Source organism: Jaculus jaculus, chromosome 3, assembly GCF_020740685.1.
Source record: "Jaculus jaculus isolate mJacJac1 chromosome 3, mJacJac1.mat.Y.cur, whole genome shotgun sequence".
Classification (NCBI taxonomy): domain Eukaryota; kingdom Metazoa; phylum Chordata; class Mammalia; order Rodentia; family Dipodidae; genus Jaculus; species Jaculus jaculus.
Window position 1 is genome coordinate 120664003 of NC_059104.1, and position 22082 is coordinate 120686084.

The following is a 22082-nucleotide window of genomic DNA, read 5'->3' on the forward strand; positions in this document are numbered from 1 at the left end:
TTTCCTTAAAAATTGCTTTATTGACCAGTACCAAATTTATGAAAAGTCAACATGTTGATCTATTCAAAAGAATTTACATTCACATAATGACAATTGTTTGTGTACAGTTCACATTGCTGTACTTAACAATATACAGTTTAGAAAGCGGATATTCAAGAGGTTTCTCATAAGGTTCAAGATTAAAAACTACAATGCCTTAACTGAATCACATGATTACACATAAGTATTCTCTAAAAATTATAAATGTGTATGCTTCAAAACATCCCTTTGTCTTCTATTACTTAATTCATTAACTGCTTATAGTATTTAAAATGTTTTTATTCTTCGCATGGGTAATTGTCTTAAAATGATTCCTTGAAGTTTTAAAAAATGTTAAAAATGAGTTAAAAAGCACATGAGTGCACTTAGTACTGATCAATGTACGAAATACCAAAAAAAAAAAAATCCTCTTAAATATATATAAATACTTAAATACAGAAAACCTCCATCAATATTCAAACAGTACATTTAATGGTCATATGGGAAAGAGGAAATGGGCACCTCATGCTACAAGGTTTAAAAATGAGACTTTTCAAACACTATCTATGGACAACCTCGTATTTGGAAAATTTAAATGCAATTTATATAGAAACTACTTTAAAACACACCCACAAGTACAAAAGTGGTTATTTGTTCAAAGTTCAGTACATCAGTATAGCAAATTCAAAGAAAGTATGGCATCTCTGGCTGTAAAGTCTCTTAGTTCCATTAAAATGGTTTCATATTTAGCTTTGTTGCATAACAAGAAATCTGTGTAATTAAGCTTGGGCCCCATAAGACGTGCTATTAATTCCAACATTAGCAAGCATGTAATCAGGAAAGTAAATTGTCAACGTCTGATTGATAAGGTAAGGTACACATTATCTGAATAAAATTTATGACCTGGTACTAATCAGTAATCCCAACACAAATTACTGCGCTGTAATGAACTCTGTATGGTTTGCATGTCCTTCAATAACTGAAGATTTTTCTTGCTTTTTTCTCCAGGTTTCAGTTTGACAAATTCCTTCTTACTTGTCACTGTGACTCCAGAGGAACGGTTGCTGCTGATTCCTTCTTCATTGAGAGTCTTTTTGTTGGCTTTTAATTCCTTCTGCTTATCAGTCTTCTGTCTCTCCAGCTATCCAAAGTGATCAAGGCAGGGAAAAAGAGCATTCAATAAGAACAAGTACTGTGGGTTTATTTTGGACACAGGGACTTGCTCTGTAGCTTTAAACTTTTGATCCTCTTGTATTAACTTGCTGAGTCCACCACCAGGCATAGATGTGAAACCAGTAGCTTTTCAAACAATCTTCTAGCAAGATTCAGAATACCTTCTAGGTAGACTTAAACACTTCAAAAATATACGATACTTATTGAAAACTCAGTATGTAAAATATATAAACACGGAATTGTGTATTTTCTCCTCACTGAAATATTCCCTCCTAGAGGGAGGCTTACAACTCAGGAAGTTCACTCAATGTACAAGACTCTGGAGCCCTTGAGGAAGGCCATTTTCCTTCAATGAGTTGGCTCCACATAGAGGTGAGCTTACTGGGGATGCAGCTACCCATAAGTAAAACCAATAAACTCACTGTTCACCAAGCTGGTGATTCATTTCATTGGTTTGTTGTCAACGCCCAGGAAAAGTCATGTAACAAGAGTAAACACATTAATACTGGTGCTATACTGTGGTGGTTTGATTCAGGTATCCCCCATAAACTTAGGTGTTCTGAATGCTAGATTCCCAGCTGATGGAGGTTTGGGAATTAATGCCTCCTGGAGGCACTGTGTTGTTGGGGGTGGGCTTATGGGTGTTTTAGCCAGTTTCCCTATACCAGTGTTTGGCACACACACCTGTTGCTATGGTCCACCTTATGTCGGCCAGGGGGTGATGTCCACCCTCTTCTCATGCCATCAATTTCCCTGCCATCATGGAGCTTCCCCTTTGAGCCTGTAAGCCAAAATAAACCTCTTTTTTCCCACAAGCTGCTCTTGGCTGGGTGATGTCTACCAGCAATGCAAATCTAACTGCAACATGTACTATCATCATAAATCAAGGCAATGTTGTTAAAAGTTAAAAATAGGTGGGTGAGAAACAAAGAAGGAGTGGAAAAGAACTCATACAAGAGTCAAAACCATGAGGGAAAGAAAGCCAGGCATGGTGGCACATGCCTTTAATCCCAGCATTTGGGAGGCAGAGGTAGGATCACTGTGAGTTCGAGGCCACCCTGAGATTGCACAGTGAAGTCCAGGTCTGGGCTAGAGTGAAAACATACCTCAGAAAAAAAAAGAAAGAAAGAATAACATGGGGTCAAGATAGAGAAGAGTTAAGCAGATGGAGGCAAACAGAAAAGCATCTAGAAACTAGTCTGATGAAACAAGTGCCAGATGAATATATACAATGCTAAAATATTACTACCATGAACATAGTTGTAATTTTACCAATTAATCATTCTTAGAATAATTTAAACAACATTTTTATTTTATGTAGAGTAATACGGCATGCTAGTAGTGCTATTACAAAAAAAAACTCACTTTATATTGCAAGAAACAAATTATGCCATTACTCACAAAATGATTTGCCTCATTCATTTATGTTTAATATTTTTGTTGTTTATTTATGTATTTGAGAGTGACAGAGAATGGGCACGCCAGAGCTTCCAGCCACTGCAAACGAACTCCAGATGTGTGCACCCCCTTGTGCATCTGGCTAACGTTGGTCCTGGGGAATCAAGCCTCGAACTGGGGTCCTTCAGATTCACAGGCAAGCGCTTAACTGCTAAGCCATCTCTCCAGCCCTCATTTATTTTTTGAATATAAACTTTGGAAAAAGTGATTTCTTACAAAAGCCCATACTTTGAAGCTGAAAGTAATTTAGTTTGCCTGCCTTTAATGAGGTCTCAGGTTATTTAATCCAACTGAGGACATGTGCTGCTTTTTCAGAAAACTTGGCCTGAGTTCCCTCACTTTTCATAAAATAGGAACATACCCACTTCACAAAACTTTTGAGTAAAGTATGTAAGTCTCCCTCTATATCATAGCAGAAAGAAGCCCTGGTATTTTATTTCCAAAGCCTCCTTTGAATCTGTCCATGTCTTCCCACTCTTAACTACTGTCACAGTTTAGTATTTCACCAATCATAATAACCTCAAATGCATGAATTGTTGTATTTCTCTGTGAATGAAATACTTGAATATGAATTTAATGAGTAAATATCTGAGATTATTTGTACAAACTCAGCTATTTTTAGTTTTCTAGGAGTTAAAACTTACTCATAAAACTAAGAATGTTAGCTCTATTATTATTTTAAGGATTTATCTTAGATGAAAACTTTAAATAAATAAAAGGTAACATTTCTTTGCTAACCCATTCAGCAGTGATTTTTGTTGTTGTTTAAAAGTATTTTTCTCCAATCAAATAACTGGTTAACAGGTAATTTTGTTAAACATGCTGTAATTATAAATCACTGCATTAAGGACACTGAAAATAAGAATCAGCTTTGGTTATACAATATATACAGTTGCACTGCCACTAGACCAAAGGAATCAAATGAACTGTAATATCATATATCTCAAAATAGCATTCTAGGCTGCAGATAGTTTGTCTTATGTGTGTATATTGTTATGTGTATGTGTGGAAATCAATTTGATGGATGAATGTCTTTCTCAACTGCATTCCACCTTATCTATTTTTTTAAATATACTTTTTAAAGTTTTTATTTATTTGAGAGCAACAGACAGGGAGGAAGAGGCAGAGAGAGAGAGAATGGGCGCGCCAGGGCCTCCAGCCACAAATCCAGATGCATGCGCCCCCTTGTGCATCTAACATGGGTCCTGGGGAATCGAGCCTCGAACCTGGGTCCTTAGGCTTCACAGGCAAGTGCTTAACTGCTAAGCCATCTCTCCAGCCCTCCACCTTATCTATTAAGGCAGGGTCTGTCTCACAATGAACCACAAACAGCTCACTTATTCCAACTAGTAGCTAGTCAGCTTGCAATGCAAACCTGCTTGTCTCTACTTCCCCAACATTGGGATTAAGACTTATAATACATGTCTTCCAGCATTTATGGGAGTTCTGGGAGTATGAGCTTAACCTCTTGTTTGCATATCAAATGATTTACTGTCTGAGCCATCTCCCCAGCCTAAACTTTGACTCTTTATAAACTCAATAAATATTATCTACGAAGAAACAACTCTTGATAATTCTGATGACACATGTCATCAGTGTATCTGAAGAAAAAAAATAATCATTAGAAACAAGTGAAGGAAACCGAATTACCTGGGCTTGGTATTTTCTGACTTTAGTTATTTGGTTGGCTTTTGCTTCCATCCTTCCCACTAATGCCTCTAGTTCACATTCTAAATTGTCTTTCAATTCCACAGTTGGTGACTCCTGGATAAGTTTTGCAAGTTGCTGGTGATCACTGCACACAAAACACAAGTAGGGTTAGTTTAGGCTTCCTGTGCTTCACAGTGAAGTTCATTGACTTTCACCATGCAACAGGAACGGGGGGGTTCACTGCTCTTTTAAAAAATGAGTCAGTGGGGCTGGAAATAGCTCAGTGGCTAAGGTGCTTGCCTGCAGAGCCTAATGACCTGAGTTCAGTTCCCCAGTACCCACAAGAAAGAGACATAAATTAGCACATGCACCTGGAGTCTGTCTGCAGAGGCTGGAGGCCCTGAAGTGCCCTGCTTGCAAAGAAACACATAAAATTATTTTTTAAATAAGTTTTTGAAAATGAGACAATGGTTTTTATTTATTTATTTTTGGAAGATCAATTCATGTTTTGAAAATATTAATGAAAGTAAAAAATTCAGAGGTATGAGCCAGGCATGATGGCACACACCTTTAATCACAGCTGAGGAGGTTGAAGTAGAAGGATCTCTATGAGTTTGAGCTATAGATTAAGTTCCAGGTCAGCCTCCAGATCAGTGAAACCTTGCCTCAAAAAAAAAGAAAAGCTATATTCCTACCCACCACCACCTAAGCATTATACACATCCATGGGGGAGCAGGGGATCAAAAACTTCACCCTAATCTTTGATTAAAAGGTATTGTATACTGACACACGCCTTTAAATCCAGCACTCAGGAGGCAGAGGTAGGAGGATTGCCGTGTGTTTGAGGCCATCCTGAGAATACACAGTGAATTCTGGGTCAGCCTGAGCTAAAGTAAGACCCTGCCTTGAAACTCACCCCCCCAAAAAAGTATTATATGTTTGTCAAACTTTTATGAATTTGTAGTTAAATATAAACCTTAGTCTTCAAAACATTTCATACATTTTCATAAAAAGGGAGGTGAGATTTTACCCATGTTAGTCATACTTATTAAAGTCTGAGGAAGTGGAATACTACACAGTTTATGAGCAACAATATTGAAGAAAAAAAACCAAAATTAAGTTACCAAGCTTCAAAAAGAAAAAAGAAGACATTTTAGAACTAAATGTAATTTTAAAAACAAAAACCAAACTCACAAGCTCATTTGCCCAAATTCATCCTGTAAAGTCTGTAAGACTTCTGACAACTCCTCGTTAATGCTGCTGGAAGAAGGAGGTGTTACTGACTTCTTAGTCTTACTACTTCTTGCAGAAACTTGCTTTGCCAAAGGAACATTGTTGATAACACGATCATTGCACAAAGCTTTACTGTGGTGTTTCATTAGATGCAAGACATGCTGAACATTGGCTACCACGGCATGGCTAGGACTGGTTGACTAAGGAGACAAACAAGTAATTCAGGTGATATCCTCTACTTTGGTCTTCTTTTTATTCCCTAAACTAGGCAAAAATAAACCTCAAAAATTCAAGTTATAAATCTTTTCTACAGTAAATTAGCTATCAAATCTCATGGATTCAACCATCTCTGAAACAATTCAACAATCTCTGAAACAGCTCTAATCCGTGTCACTATCTCCACCCTATTTCACACTTGATTTAGATACTCATAGTTACATAATGAACATTCTACTGAGCAAGCCACTCAGTTAAGTGCTGCCCAGCATGCATAAGGTCCTAGATTCAATCCCTAGCATCCTATAGTAGCACATGCCCATAATCCTAACACCGGGGAAGCAGAGGAAAGAGGAAAATTAAAATCATCAGATAAAAGGTCAGTTTGAGACCAATGACTTTTAAAGTACAACACTTTTCATACCTAATTCAAACATATCATTTGTTAAGGCTTCCTTAATATTGCCAGGTAAATGGCCCAGTTCTCAGATAATCTATATAAAAGTATCTGCATAGCTGTCATTGACTGCATTTATCACAATATTCTGTAATTTATTTGTGCATTTATTTGAACTATTAAATAGTGTTCTTCCAGATGATAAGGGCTTTTGCCCTAATTTTCTATTTTTGCTTTTTAAGACATGGTCACCATTATTGTAGCAAAGGTTGATCTGAAAGTTACTACATACAACTAAGGCTGGCAAACTCATTATCCTGTCTCAGGCTTTGGGGTGCCAGAATTACAGGTGTGCATAACCCTGCTCATATTTCTATCTTTGAATAGCAGGAAGCACTGAAGTATATTTTTCAATATAAATAATGTAAGACTACAACCTGGTGGCCATCAGCAACATCTTTTGGATGTTTTCAAGACTAAACAACAAATCAATATGGTATTTCAGTTTGTCAATACTTGGATGGGCTTGTTTAGCAGTTTATTTAAAATGCAGATTCTTGGGAAGCACTCCAAACTTAATCAATACTCATTCTGCCAGTAACTTGCAACATATATGCACCATATGAATTGTGTGTGCATGTGTATAAAACAGGTTTTGAAACTTGTGCCTGTTATTTTTCTGATTATGGTAATTTGACATTTTGAATCAGTAAACCAGTTCTTTACAATCAGTAGATTGAGAAACATTCAACTAAGAATTTGTGTATTCTTAAAGGACTGGAATCTTTCATCAAGAATACAAACACTTCAAAAGGAGAAGTCAGTGTGATAAGCTGTCTGAATATGCCCTATTTAACCTTTGTTTTATTAAAGGGTTCAGTGAGAAGACAAGGCAATCAAATAGAATGAAAATAATTCTAAAGTAGAACAGACTGAATCTATTCCTTTAGGGCATCATTTGATTAAAAAGTGTGTATTAAGGCCAGGCGTGGTGGTGCATGCCTTTAATCCCAGCACTCGGGAGGCACAGGTAGGAGGATTGCCATGAGTTCGAGGCCACCCTGAGACTCCATAGTAAATTCCAGGTCAGTTCGGGCTAGAATAAAAAAGTACCTTGAAAAACCAAAAAAGAGAAAAAAATGTGTATTAAAAACAAGTCTAATCAGGGCTGGGTGTCGTGGTGCATGCCTTTAATCCCAGCATTTAGGAGACAAAGGTAGGAGGATCCCCATGAGTTCAAGGCCAGCCTGGGCTAGAGTGAAACCCTACCTCGAACAACCAAATAAAGAAAAGTAAGTCTACAAATACCGGACTCAGAGAGGCTGATAGAAAGACCCAGGAGAAAACCTGTTGACTGAAAATAGTGAAGAGAATGATGTACCTTCTATAAAAATATTTCACTAGAGCCGGGCATGGTAGCGTACACCTTTAATCCCGGGCACTTGGGAGGCAGAGGTAGGAGGACTGTTGTGAGTTCGAAGCCACCCTGAGACTCCATAGTGAATTACAGGTCAGCCTGGGCTAGAGTGAAACCCTACCTCAAAAAAAACAAAAAATTTTTTTTTACTAAAGCCAGATATGGGCTCATCTACTTAAAAACTCAAAGTAGAAAGAAAAGCTAGAAAATTGTTCATTCCCCAAACTTTCACTGGATTTTAAGATTATGAAAATAAATACAAACAATGCCAAATTCAAAAGAACCTAAATCACTGAAGTTGTCAGTCTAGCTGTGTATTTGAGACCCCTGGACATGAAGTAAACAGTTCAGGTAAAAGTTGTATAAATTAACACAGTGGTAAGCTCTTATCAAGCACTTGGTATTTTGCTGATATTCGATCAAATGAACATTTCTACATTTAAGCACTAAAATGAGATTCTTGTTCATGTATAACTTCTTGGAAAATTAGTTCTAGATATGACCTAGATGTGAAGACTAATGGGATGCACTATTTAAATATTTATCTAAATAGAAATCACTGGAGTTAACAGCAAAAAACGCAATGCTAGTAGTATACTAAAATATTTCCTTAACCCTTTCCTGTAGTGACCCTGTCAAACCAGAGTCTCTGCTTTATCCTAATTTCCTATTTGTATAGTTTGTCTGGAGTCTAAAATGCCTTCCTCTGCAACTCCCTGTTCCCAATTCCATAAAACTTATTCCCACTTTATCATCATTTTTAGGTCACCTGATTCACATTGATAAAGGAGGCAGTAACTGTTTTCATTATTTGTGGACATATATGCAGATGTGTTTGATTCAAATATTTAAGCCACCCCCCACTCAATGACCCTCCCAAAATCCATAGCTCTAACTTACCTTTCCAGCCACAAAAGGCATATCACCCAAGCATAATCTATAATGAGGTTGTGCTCCTAAATTGTTCCTAGAACTTTTCTGAGTAGAAAAAAAAAAAAAAAATTTATTTTTTTCACATGTTTAAGTTGACTATACCCAACTAACTTGAAACTTCAGTTTATTGTGGAACTACTACTCACCTCATTTTATTAAACTCTTGTTGCTATGAACAATACTTTACATGAAGCAACTAAAAGAAGGGTTCCTTTTCTTATAGCTTGAGGTGATAGAGTCTGTCACAGTAAGAAACACATAGGCCCCAAAAGTGGGTAATGGTGACTAGCGTCATTGTCTCCACAATTCAAGAAGCAGAAAGAAGACAGAAAGTGGGGCCAGGCTAAGAACCCTTCAGTTCTACCCACCCCCAATGATTCACAAGCTTCATTCTAGTCCCTGCCTCAGTTCCACAAACTAGACAATCAATTATTCAAACCCATGGCCCTGAGGAGCATTTCACATTCAAACCATAACACTTATTTGTGTTGGCATATATGGTCTTGAACAACCTTCTATGACTTGAAAGCAAAGCAAGGGCCACAGTATAAACTACTACTACCACTTGTACACTGTTGTACAGTTGCAAAATGTTTTCATAGCCTATTTCACTATCAAGGTAAAACTTCAGGGGTAATTCAAATCTTCACCTCATGAGTGAAGAAACTAAGAATAAGAGTCACTCTCCCCAGACCAATCATATGGTTTATGGTTATTTTTACACAAATTATAAAAAGCAATTATTCACTTTGACAAGTTCTCTTTTCATACCTTTTCTGGTGGTTTCGACTTCTTTTTTTTTATTTTTCTAGTACTGGGAGCATGTGAAGTTGCCTTATCTTCAAAGATAAGTCTATTTGCTTCTAAACCAGTCTGCAACTAGAAAAAATTGCCTAAAATTAATGACACCATAATAAAAGCTATGATTCAAATTTAATCTTACTGTAGTTATATCACTAAGAAATATAACAGTACAGCTTGAACCAATTTGTCAATTTTTGTCTAACATTTTAAATTCATACAAGTCTTTCTCATTTCTTTGGAAATGTTGTGCTATATCTTTTCCTTTTTTTAACCTGGAACCTATAGGTCTACTATTTGTAGCTGTTTCATAAATTCTAACTAATAAATTACATGTGCTACATGTAAACTCAAATTGACAGGTTTTTTTTTTTTCAAAAATGGGATTATCATACTGGTAAACACACACAAGAGATCAAAATACATTCTTCTTGAATACAACTGTACAGACTTCCAAAAAGGAAAAGGAACTGCAATTTATGCCTCCAAAGTACCAGAAGTTATGTCAGCAAATGTTAGTTAATATACTCTATCATTAAATAATACCTTACCTCTTTATGATAAAAATCCATGAGACAATCAATAAGGAGTTACAAAAAATGAAAACTGGGGCTCTAGAGATGGCTTAGTGGTTAAAGCCATACTTGCTTAAAAAGCCTGATGGCCCAGGTTCAAATCCTCAGTACACACATAAAGCCAGATACACAAAGTGGCACATGCGTCTGTAATTATTTGCAGTAGAAAGCAGCTCTAGTGTGCTCATGCTCATTCTCTCTCTCTTGCAAACAAATGTATTTTTAAGAAACTGGTAATTTTCCCTAAGCCATCTTTCAACTCCCCCCACCTACCAAAAGTATCTCTAAAAGTGGTTCCTTCCAATCACCCCAGGTATCAAAACTGTCTAGAGCTAGGTGAAAATTCAGATGGCAAGTTCCTCTCCATTGGGGAAGCATAATTAAAAATATTTTAAATTGCCCCCAAATTATGATGTAGATGAAACACACAGAACTAATGGATTAAGTAAAAATAGATATATTTTGGTATTTTATGTACCTTTGAAGATAGTTTGTTCACTGAAAAAAAAAAAGGCTCTCTAACTCCTGTAGTATTAAGTACTCTGACACACCATTCAATACTTCATACTACATGTAACTCAACAGACAATTACTTCTCTGTACAATCTATGTCATTGAATGTAAACAGTAAGTATTAGAACATGTTTTTATTACTTTAAGTTCCACCTTATTTATCTAGTTTTTTCTAAAAGATGGCTTATACTGTATGCCACAGTTTTAGCATTTAAAAAGTGTTCTCATTGTTATTTATCTCATTTGATCTTCCTAACATTAAGATATAAAATAAAAATCACTGGGTCTGTAGAGATATCTGCAGGTAAGAATGCTTGCTGTGCATGAGAACCTTAGTTTGATCCCCAAGCACCCCAGTGGCCACACATACCTGTTAATTCAGTACCAGGGCAAGGGGAGTAGAATGGAGAACAGAAGGTAGATAGAATTGCTAGAGCTCACTATTCAGCTAATCTGACTGAAAAGAAAAAAAAAAAAAAAAAAAAAAGCAGCTCCAGGTTTAGTGACAGACTGAAAGGATTATGTTAGGGGAAGTTAGGAAGAGCAATAAAAGTGGATATCCAATGTTCTCTTCTGGTATCTGCAGACATACATAGACACTTGTGCAATCCTACCCCCACCCACCCACCATACACAGACAATACAATTAACAAAAATATGAGCTGGGTGTGGGGCCTTGTATTTATTTATTTTTTAAATTTATGTTGATTTTTATTTATTTATTTGAAAGTGACAGAGAAAGAGAAAGAGGGAGAGGGAGAGGGAGGGAGGGAGGGAGGGGGGGCGGGCATGCCAGGGCTTCCAGCCACTGCAAATGAACTCCAGACATGTGCACCCCTTGTGCATCTGGCTAACATGGGTCCTGGGGAATCAAACCTTGAACTGGGGTCTTTAGGCTTCATAGGCAAGCGCTTAACTGCTAAACCATCTCTCCAGCCCAAGGGTCTTATATTTATAATCCCAGTTATCTATCTATAAAATATTTTATATACATATACATACACATACATATTCTATAAATTCTATACATTCTATAAAACTCAAAACTAAAAGAAAGCAGAAGTCCTTTTTCTGATGTGGTAGGTTTGTGAACTAGCTTGGATCAGTAGTTACAAAGACAAAATATCTTAATTTCTGTCTTCATATCTTTATGGTTTCAACAAAAGAGGCAGTTATATATTTATTCAAGCATTGATTAATTCATTCATTCTTCATTCTTTTATTGTTGTGGGGTTTGAATCAAGTTCCTTGTGTATGTGAATCAATAATTTCAACTTTAACCTTAATTTCCAACCAAAGATGCACTTTTAGAATGGATACCAAATGACCTAATAATCCAGGATACTTAAGTTTCACATAACTTATATGTGCCTACAACCATTAGTTCACTAATTCTTTATGTGTATCATGTATGCATGTCTCAGTGTGAGTACACATGGATATGAGTGAATATGCATGTGTGGAGATCAAAGGCTGACATCAGGCATCATTCTTGATTGATTTCCACCTTAGTTTTTGAGACAGGGTCTCTCAATAAGCCAAGAGTTCACCAACTCTAGCTACCAACTAGCTAGCTTGTAAGCTTGTAAGCCCCAAGGATTTCTTGCTTCTGTCTCCTCCTCAATGCTGGATTATGGGTGCATGTTTGCCCTCTTGGCTTTTATATCACTGCTAGGGATCTGAATTCAGGTCATCATGTTTATGCAGAAGCACTTTACTGAGTGGGCTATTCCTTCAACTCTGGTTCACTAGTTTTGAATCACTGATCCTAACTCCATAATTTGAAATTTGTACATACTTGCTCTTAATACAACCTACCTCGGCTGCCTTGGCTTGCATACGTTTCCTTTCCTGTTCTTCTTCACGGAGTTTTGCTTCCAACTCTTGCATTTTTTTCTAGTGACAAGAAAAACGTCAAAACAATTATCAGAACGATAGCAGTGAAAAGTATCTTTTTGTTAAACTTCTAAGTAGTCAACTTAAGCTAGTTAGTCCATTTCAATAATGACTCTGGTCTTGACAGTATTCATGACACTCTCCTTTCTGATCAATAAATAATCATCTATACATGCATTCACCACTCACACACACATTACACAAACTATCCACATATACAAAAGGAAACAATCATTAGCAGGATAGCTGTGAGGTTCTGTGAATTGTACAGAATTATGGGAAAAGTCTATGGCCAAACAACATTGTGTTGTAATAAGGTAAATAGTTAAAATGTAGATAGGCATAATATACATCTTTATTCAGTAACATTAAATACCTCAAAAGTGAAGCAATAAAATGAAATTAGCCCAGAAAACAATTTAAATCCTACTACCGAGCATTAAGAAATAAAATGATACATTCACTGACTTCTGCAAGGACCTGCATTGTGGTAAGCTTGTTGTATTCCTGTTCAAGAAGATCAAGCTTTTCAAGTTGGTTCTGAACATGTGTTTGATCATGCTGTCGTTCTCTTTCTAAAGAAACCTGGGAAACAAGATCAAAATATAATCTGACAATCAAAACTGCTGAAAAATGACATGGAGCATATGCATACACTGTATGCTATTTGTCTAGCTATTCAAAACAACTTAGATATAGAAATAAATTCTAGGAATATAACAGATAAAATCTCAGGGATATCAATTAATAACTGAATGATAGAGATGTTATTCTTAATGCATATTACCTTACATAATATGTGATTTTTTTTCAAGGTAGGGTTTCACTCTAGCTCAGGCTATCCTGGAATTAACTATGTAGTCTCAGCATGGCCTCAAACGCATGGCGATTCTCCTACCTCTGCCTCCCATGTGCTGGGATTATTGGTGTGTGCCACCATGCCCAGCCTTATATGTGATTTTTTTAAACAGAGAATATCCTCATGCAGTAGGATTTCAGGAATTTACTGGACACAGTGTTGCAGCAGTCAGGTTAGCACTGTGGCAGAAAACACCTGCCCAAGAGCAGCGTGGGGATGGGGGTAAGGTGGAGAAGGTGTTTACAGAATCAAGAGGAAGCTCCCAGATGGCAGGGGAAAACAATGGTATGAGCAGAGGGTGGACATTACCTTCTAGCAAACATCAGGTGGACAACAACAGGATAGTGCGCCAAACACTGGCAAGGGGAAGCTGGCTGTAACACCTATAAGCCTGCCCCCAACAGTACATCACCTCCAGGAGGTGCCAATTCTCAAATTGCCACCAGCTGAGGATATAGCACTCAGAACATGTAAGTTTGTGGGGGACACCTGAATCAAACCACCACATTCTGCCCCTAACTCCCATAACCCAATAACCATACATGATATAAAATACAATGCATTCAATCCAAGTTTAAAAGTCCTCATAGTTTTATCAATCCCAGTGCTGTTCAAAAATCCCCATAGTCCAAGATCTTTTAGTTCAGCCACAATACAAAAAGAAAGAAAGAAAGAAACCCATAATGGCACAGAATTAACATTCACATTGAAAAAGATAGCATTGGGTATAGCAAAGAAATATTCAACAAATACAAGATTTAATCAGGGAAAACATCAAACTCTGTAGCTCCACGTCCAATAATTCTAACCAGTGACAAATCTCTTGAGTTCCAATTCTACCCCTCCATCTAGGCTACTTACAGTCTCAAAATTTAATTGGGTTATAAAAGCTCTCTGTGACAGCCATCCCATAATCCTGCCATCTACACTGGGTCTCCATTACAACCCACAGTTCATCCTCATGGCTCCATCAGATTTCCATGCAGATAATCTAGCCCGCTTCACATTGCACACAGCCATTTTGAAAAAAAAAAAAACAAAAACAAACCACATTGCAATATAACGCCCCTCTATTTCCTGTATTTGTTATGCTCCATAATACCAGATGGGCTACCAATTTGTTAACCCGGGGGTGGGGGGGTGGGGGGGGAATAAAGACAACTTTAAAGAACAGCAAACTCCTTCAGCATTCAGGCCCCTTACTTCAAGAGTCCACATTCTTCCTACTATTCCAATATAGATCAGCTAGCCAAATCTCAATGGTCATAATCTCTCAACCAATTGTAGTGAATAGGCAGCACTTTCAGCCCAAAGATTTCATTTTTTTTTTTTTTAGCCATATCCCTCTGATCATACAAGTCCTTTTCTATGCAATACAACCCTACACAAGTTCTCATGATGGGCACAACAGCAAGCCTTTCACACAAACTGCTTCTAGCCCAGACCAAGCAAAGCTTTTTCTCATGTTCATAAACCAAACCTAAGTCTATAGTTCTTACTGCATTCACATCTTTCAACTCTGACCAGAATAGTCTATGAAGCTGTATTTATAGCACTGCAAGGCACCTCTTAGACCATTTCAATTCATCCATATTCCTCCTGCAAAGCAGTTCTGAAAGGACAAAGCCACAGTCAGAGTTCTAGCAAAAATGACCCCACTCTTGGTACCAACTTTGCTGTTGTAGTCAGGTTCACATTACTGGCAGAAAACACCAGACCAACAGCAGCTTGTGGGGAAGAAAAGGTTTATTTTGGCTTACAGATTTCGGGGAAGCTCCATGATGGCAGGAGAAAACAATGGCATGAGCAGAGGGTGGACATCACCTCCTGGCCAACATCAGATGGACAACAGTAACAAGAGAGTAAATTATACACTGGCAAGGGGAAGCTGATTATAACTCCCATAAGGTTGCCTCCAATAATATGTCACCTCCAGGAGGCGCCAATTGCCAAAATGCCACCAGCAGAGGATCTAGCATTCAGAACACCTAATTAATTTATGGGGGACACCTGAATCAAACCAACACACACACACACACACACACACACACACACACAAAGTACTTAATGTATGCAATTAGGCCCTCATAAATATTCTTTTTTATGAAAGAAAGAGAAAATTGGTGTAATAGGGCCTCCAGCCACTGCAATCAAACTCCAGACACACATGCCAACTTATGCACATATATAACTTATATGGGACCTGGGGAGTTGAACATGGGTCCTTAGGCTTTGCAGGCAAGTGCCTTAACAACTAAGCCATCTCTCCAGCCCTTAATCTCTTGATTTGGAAAATAGTGGGGCATAAAACATACTTTTCCCTTCAAGTTTAATATCAAAAATTTGAACAGACTGACTCTATATACACTTAACATTCTCCACGCAAAAAATAAAGAAGGATAAAATATGTAAATACTCCTGTTTCTCTTCAAATCATGCAAGTCTTTTGCCTAAAGTGTGCAAGTATATTAAACAGAGGTCTACTGGAAAAAAGCCAAACACAATATCTAAATATATCACCACTATCTTGTAACATACATGACCACAATGGCTATTTAGTGAACTCAAGGTTAGCCTGGGCTACATGAGATCCTTTTGCAAAAAAAAAAATTATGAATGAAAACAAAAATAAAAATATTATAAAGAGGGCTGGAGAGATGGCTTAGTGGTTAAGCGCTTGCCTGTGAAGCCTAAGAACCCCGGTTCGAGGCTCGGTTCCCCAGGTCCCACGTTAGCCAGATGCACAAGGGGGCGCATGCATCTGGAGTTCGTTTGCAGAGGCTGGAAGCCCTGGTGTGCCCATTCTCTCTCTCTCCCTCTATCTGTCTTTCTCTCTGTGTCTGTCACTCTCAAACAAATAAATTTAAAAAAATTTAAAAAATATATTGTAAAGAGTATTACAAAGAGTAACAAACTACCCAACTGGGAAACAGCCCTGGAATTACAGAAACTGACTCTTGGATTTATCTACCCAAGAGTGGGCTTTGTTTCTCATTGCAGAGTTCAAGAGAACAAAAACTGACCTGTGGAGTCATTTAATCAAAGAATGAATTCACTGCTTCTGCTCTGGGGTTTCCACAGCTAACAAGCACTTACTGGTGTTTTTATTAAACAACAAAAAACAGCAATATGTGAACAAGTTTAGCACATGGGCAAAGGATGAGAAAGTTTTGACTTTGAACAATCATTTGTTAAAGTAAGGGACTTACAGATACGACCTGTAGGACTATGTTTGTCAACAACCCACACACTCTTTCTCTCCCCCCCCCCTCTTTTTCTCCATTCACAAATGCAATCACAATAAGCCCATGGTTGTTTCCAACAATTCTGTGGGCAATTCATTACTCCAATGTGCACTGCTTTCAATGTGGGTCAGTATAGTTCACTCATGCACACATTGTTTTGTGTCAGTAGTGCAACCAGGTCAATAAGAAAGTAAAGAACAAAGCTTAGGAATAGTAACCATCTTGTCACTATTGGTTCATCTGTGCTGTTCAGGGTTAAGGTAAACAAAAACTGAGGCAACCTGGTTACATTGCTCTAAGCTAGATGATTACAATGGTTTTAAGATTAGCTTCAGGCCAAGTTAAAAGTCAGGAACTTAGCAGAAAAAGCATCTTATAGCAATACGCTCAGAAACGTTATTTGTACAGTTCATAAGAAGTAGTCCCACACTTAATTTTTATAGTTCATTCTCACAGTTTGTTCTTGCAGTTCACATCCACAACAAACCTTCAAAATTATTCACTTTAGTCTATAAACAAACAAGAGTATACAAAGTTTATGAACATTTATACTTTTACTTATATAGACTCAAAGACATTAACCTGACCATTTTTCCAAGTTAAGTAAAACTCTGAGTACAAGAATCACAACCACATCCTAGAAATGTTAAGCACAATGAGTCCACTCACTAAGAATATTGTCACTACTCCTGGGTATCAGCCTGAGAAGTGCCATACCTGTTTTTCTAGGACAGATGTCCTCTCCATTTCTGCATGCTTTATCATATTTCGCATGTATTCCAGTTGTTTTTCTAAAAGATTACATTTATTTTCTGCAGCTAACAACTGGGATGTCAGTTCTAAAATAAATACATAAGAAAAGCAATTATCAGCTACTCACAGAATAATCTTTCTTAACAAGAACTGAACCTATTGTGTAGGCAACATAAACAGTGTATTCATGGGGTAGGGACATAGGCTCTGTAGTAGAGCATGTGCCCAGCATTTGCAAAGTCCTAGACTCAATCTCTAGTACCAAATAAAACAAAAGCACAACTCCTCCAGACCATTCTAGTAGCCCTAAAGCATTTGGGTTACTTATATATATCTCTTCCTCTATATTATTCAAATTTACCTGTCAATCAATATAATGTATGACATCACTTGTTCTTCACAGTGCTGTATAATTTTATTATGTCTGAAGACAACGTCCACTAGAAAAATGAGGTTTTTGAGCAACACTGAAATGCTTAGAATTTATATTCATTCATAATAATAAAACACACCTTGATTGTGCTTTGATTCTTCATTCTTTGAATTCTCCCTTTCTTGTATCTGTTCATCCAGTACTTTTTTATATTCAATTGTTTCCCTAGACAAGGTTTTCACACTCTCTTCTGCCTGAATCCTTTCAAGTTCCAAGCGTCGAATTTTATCTTGAAGATTCTTCAGAGCAGAAAATATGGCTGCCAAATGTAAAGTGTAAACACTGTAAAACAACATGTTGGGATTCAAAGTTGAACTTCTAACCCATTCTGCACCTGCCTTGCTGGAACAGTGCTAATCTCCAGCAGTAGCTACATCTCTTTAATCTTATACATGCTGTCTTCATATATTCTCTGCTAGTCTGTTTTTCTCCTTTGGTGATTAGCTTTTAGAAACTGCCCAGATGTAATCTAAGTTCCTTAGTTACTTACTATCTAACTTGTTATCTATAACCTTGAGAATAAACAGACATACTTTTCCCTTAGTAAAAGGCAAGCTCCCTTTTAGCTGCATGCTTCTCCAACTAGAGTTCACCCTGTGAAATTACTCAGTTACAAACTCTGTCAAAGACTGATACAAATTCTCTATTCATTTATCCCCAATCTTCTACAACATACATGGAGAAAGTTCACTGAAAAAGAATTTTTTGTTGTTACCACTAAGACATTCTCATTCTGTTGCACACCTTGGCCTGAAACTATGCAATTCTTCTGTCTCAGCTTCACAAATGCTGGGGTTATAGGCATAAGTCACCAGTTACAGCTCTGAGTAGTAAATTAAAAAAAAAAACAAACAAACTGATATAGGGCTGGAGAGATGGCTTAGTGGTTAAGCACTTGCCTGCAAATCCTAAAGACTCATGTTCAATTCTCCAGGTCCCACGTAAGCCAGATGCACAAGGTGATGCAAGCACACAATGTCACACATGTGCACAAGGTGGCATACATGTCTGGAGTCCGATTATACTGGCTGGAGGCCCTGGCATGCCAACGCACTCCCTCCCTCCCCCCCCCCCTCTCACCTAAAAAAAAAAAGGCTAGTCTGTTGGGCTTGCTTAAAAAAAAAAAAACCTGATATAGGTCAAGTGTAGATCATTCTTTGGGAACAATTCAATGCTAACCTTTACTACTAATTAAAAAATAAAATCTTATCAAGACAGCCTTGGGCTGGAGAGATGTTTAAATCTGAAATATAGCTATTCAAATAATAATAAAAAACATTACTATGGTAAAAACAACTCAATACTTTTCTAAAATGTTAAAAAAAAAACTTGGCTAATCAAACCTAATTTCACACAACTATCCCAAAATACATTATTAAATGTTGTGAAACTCTAGTCCTCTGTGCATGACACACCTGCCACCTTGAAATCAGAGCAGCTGTTATTACCACAGAAAACCCTTACAAGATTGAGACTTCATGGAGCAGGGAGAGCTCCTCAGGCTTGCCAGGCAGGTAGTGCACTCACGAGGTAGTACACATGACTCCTCCCCTTCCAAGCATATATAAGCAATTAACAATTACTACAACAGGAGACCCTTCTTTAGGGGCCTATAAATTGCCCAGGAGCATGTAAATAATTCATTGTTTCACCACCTGAACTTGGTGGGTTTTCTGGTGTGGTAGGTGTTTGTTCATGTCTCATTAGGAAAAGTCAAGCAACATATCTTTTAAATTTTGCTTGTTGTATTCATGCTTTTACATGATCACACACTGACTCTATTGGTGGGATTAAAATACATTCAGATACTGAAAGGACTTCCTTAAATCTGTACTTGCTCATTATTTAGGGGAAGAATCTTTTTTTTTTTTTTTTTTTTGGTTTTTTGAGGTAGGGTCTCACTCTGGCTCAGGCTGACCTGGAATTCACTATGTAGTCTCAGGGTGGCCTCGAACTCTCGGAGATCCTCCTACCTCTGCCTCCCGAGTGCTGGGATTAAAGGAGTGTGCCACCACGCCCGGCTCAAGAATCTTTTTTAAAAAAAAAATTATTTATTTATTTATTTATTAGAGATGGGGGGAAGAGGAGAGAGATTGAGAAAAAGAGAGAGAATGGGCGTGCCAGGGCCTCTAGCCACTGCCAATGAACTCCAGATGCATGCACCACCATGTGCATCTATCTGGCTTATGTGGGACCTGGAGAATCAAACCTGGATTCTTAGGCTTCGCAAGCAAATGCCTTAACTGCTAAGCCATGTCTCCAGCCCATAGTGGAAGAATCTTAAACACAATGGTAACTCTCTGCAAGTTTTGGATTCTAGATATATTACAGGAAATACAATAATGAGATGAATAATCAATTAGTACTACACAGAGATGGCAACTAACATTTTTGGTTCTTTCAACAATCCAAATATATCTAAATTCTTGTTTGTTTTTTGTTTTGTTTGGTCTTTCAAGGTAGGGTTTGACTCTAGCCCAAGCTGACCTGAATTCACTATGTAATATCAGGCTGGCCTTGAACTCACAGCAATCCTTTTACGTCTGCCTCCTGAGCCATGAGATTAAAGGTGTGTGTCACCACACTTGGCATATTTAGGTTTTGTTTCTCACTTTAGTTTTAAGTGAGCATTAGTTCATGCAACATAATTTTTACTTTGTTTTTTTATTTATTTGAGAGAGAGAATGGGTGTGCCAGGGCCTTCAGAAGTTGCAAAAAAACTCCAGACACACGCGCCCCCTTGTGTGCATGTGTAACACTGCACACCTGCGTCATGTGTCTGGCTTGTGTAGGACTTGGGACATTAGCACATGAGTTCTTAGGCTTCTCAGACAAGCACCTTAACCATTAACCCATTTCCCCAGCCCATATTCATATAATTTTTAAAATTATCAGTGGGCTGGAGAGATAGTTTAGCAGTTAAGGCACTTGCTTGCAAAGCTAAAGGACCCAGGTTTGATTCCCCATTACCCACATAAGCCAAATACACAAGGTGGTGCATGCATCTGGAGTTCATTTGCAGTGACTAGAGGCCCTGGTACACCCATTCTCTCTCAAATAAAAAAAAAAAATAAGAAATATACTTAAAGAATTATTCATCAGTGACTAAAAAGTTACTATGTCAAAAAAATTCCTGGGTTGGAAAGATGATGACTTACTGGTTAAGGCTCTTGTCTACAAAGCCTAATGATCTGAGTTTGATTTCCCAGGACCCACATAAAGCCAGATGTACAAAGTGCCTGAGGATAAGCTGCAAGCAGGATACTGACAGATATTATACTATAGTCAGTTTATTCTTGCTGGTGTACAATGAAACTAAACCAAACTGTAAAGAAAGAATACATGAAATGCACATACACAAATGTGGAAACCTAAATAGTCAAATGAAATGGATAGTAAAGGAACCCAGATATAAACCTTCTTTGCACCATTGAGTATTTTTTTTTATATTTTATTATTTATAATAATATAGTATTATAATAAAGTATAGCAAACACCTTTGGAACTACTTGTATAATTTATATTCCTCTTGTCTGGGGAACTTCACATTGCCTTAACATAGCTCAACTCTTAACTCATTCATTCCTTTTTACCCTCAATTACAAGTCTGACTACATGATCCACAGGGGACACCTAACTAATACATAGACAATGGCTGTCTTCTGGGAACTTTTGAACAAGAAATTAAATTCATCTATTGGTTCATTTTAAAACCCCAAAGCTGCCATTAGCTAGTATACTGCCACATGGAAGTTAGTTAGTAGTGAGAGAATGAAGCAAGTAGAAAAAAACAAGCAAACAAGCAAAGAAAAATACAGCCAGGAATGGGGAGATGGCTTAGCCACTACAGGTGCTTGTTTACACAGCTTGTAAGCTCAGGTTCAATTCCCCAGTAAGCACATATAGCCAGATGCAAAAGTGGCACATGTTTGGAGTTCATATGCAGTGGCAAGAGGTCCTGACATACACATTCTTCCCCCAGCCCTCTCTCCTCAAATAAATAAAGATATTAAAAACAGAGGAATATGCTACTTTTGAATCTCAGATCCTCATGTTCTCAAAGTACACTTGCATACTGCTCTTCCTCATTCTGGTTAGTCAGACTTTCCTTGCATGTTTGTGACCAAAATGATTCCTCTTTGAGCTAAATCATTTGGGATATTTCTATCACTTCTGACTAAATTTTTAATTTTTTAATTTTTATTTATTTGAAAGTGACAGAGTAGAGAAAGAGGCGAGGGGGAGGGGAAGAGGGGGAGGGAGGGAGAGAATGGGCGCGCCAGGGCCTCTAGCCACTGCAAACGAACTCCAGATGCATGCGCCCCCTTGTGCATCTGGCTAACGTGGGTCCTCGGGAATCGAGCCTCAAACCAGGGTCCTTAGGCTTCATAGGCAAGCACATAACTGCTAAGCCATCTCTCTAGCCCCTGACTAAATTTTTAAAGTAACCCCTCTATAAAGCTTTTCTAAAATTCTGCTATCAGATGTAATGATTTTATTCTACCACTACTG

General features: G+C 37.7%; 1 protein-coding gene across 2 annotated transcripts in view; it reads right to left on the reverse strand.

Annotated features, from left to right (window-relative positions):
* The window catches only part of Cep57 (centrosomal protein 57), a 32231-nt gene continuing 10149 nt past the window's right edge, over nucleotides 1-22082 (reverse strand). The window contains exons 3-11 of one of the 2 annotated variants that reach the window (XM_004661920.2): nucleotides 17650-17829; nucleotides 17102-17223; nucleotides 12749-12865; nucleotides 12203-12280; nucleotides 9267-9374; nucleotides 8463-8540; nucleotides 5494-5732; nucleotides 4300-4444; nucleotides 1-1159 (exon numbers count right to left, since the gene is read on the reverse strand). In XM_004661920.2, the coding sequence (XP_004661977.1) occupies nucleotides 932-1159; nucleotides 4300-4444; nucleotides 5494-5732; nucleotides 8463-8540; nucleotides 9267-9374; nucleotides 12203-12280; nucleotides 12749-12865; nucleotides 17102-17223; nucleotides 17650-17829 (1295 nt within the window). In that variant the 3' untranslated portion in view covers nucleotides 1-931. The remainder of the gene's footprint in view (nucleotides 1160-4299; nucleotides 4445-5493; nucleotides 5733-8462; nucleotides 8541-9266; nucleotides 9375-12202; nucleotides 12281-12748; nucleotides 12866-17101; nucleotides 17224-17649; nucleotides 17830-22082) is intronic. The other variant, XM_045145491.1, reaches the window with a different exon arrangement.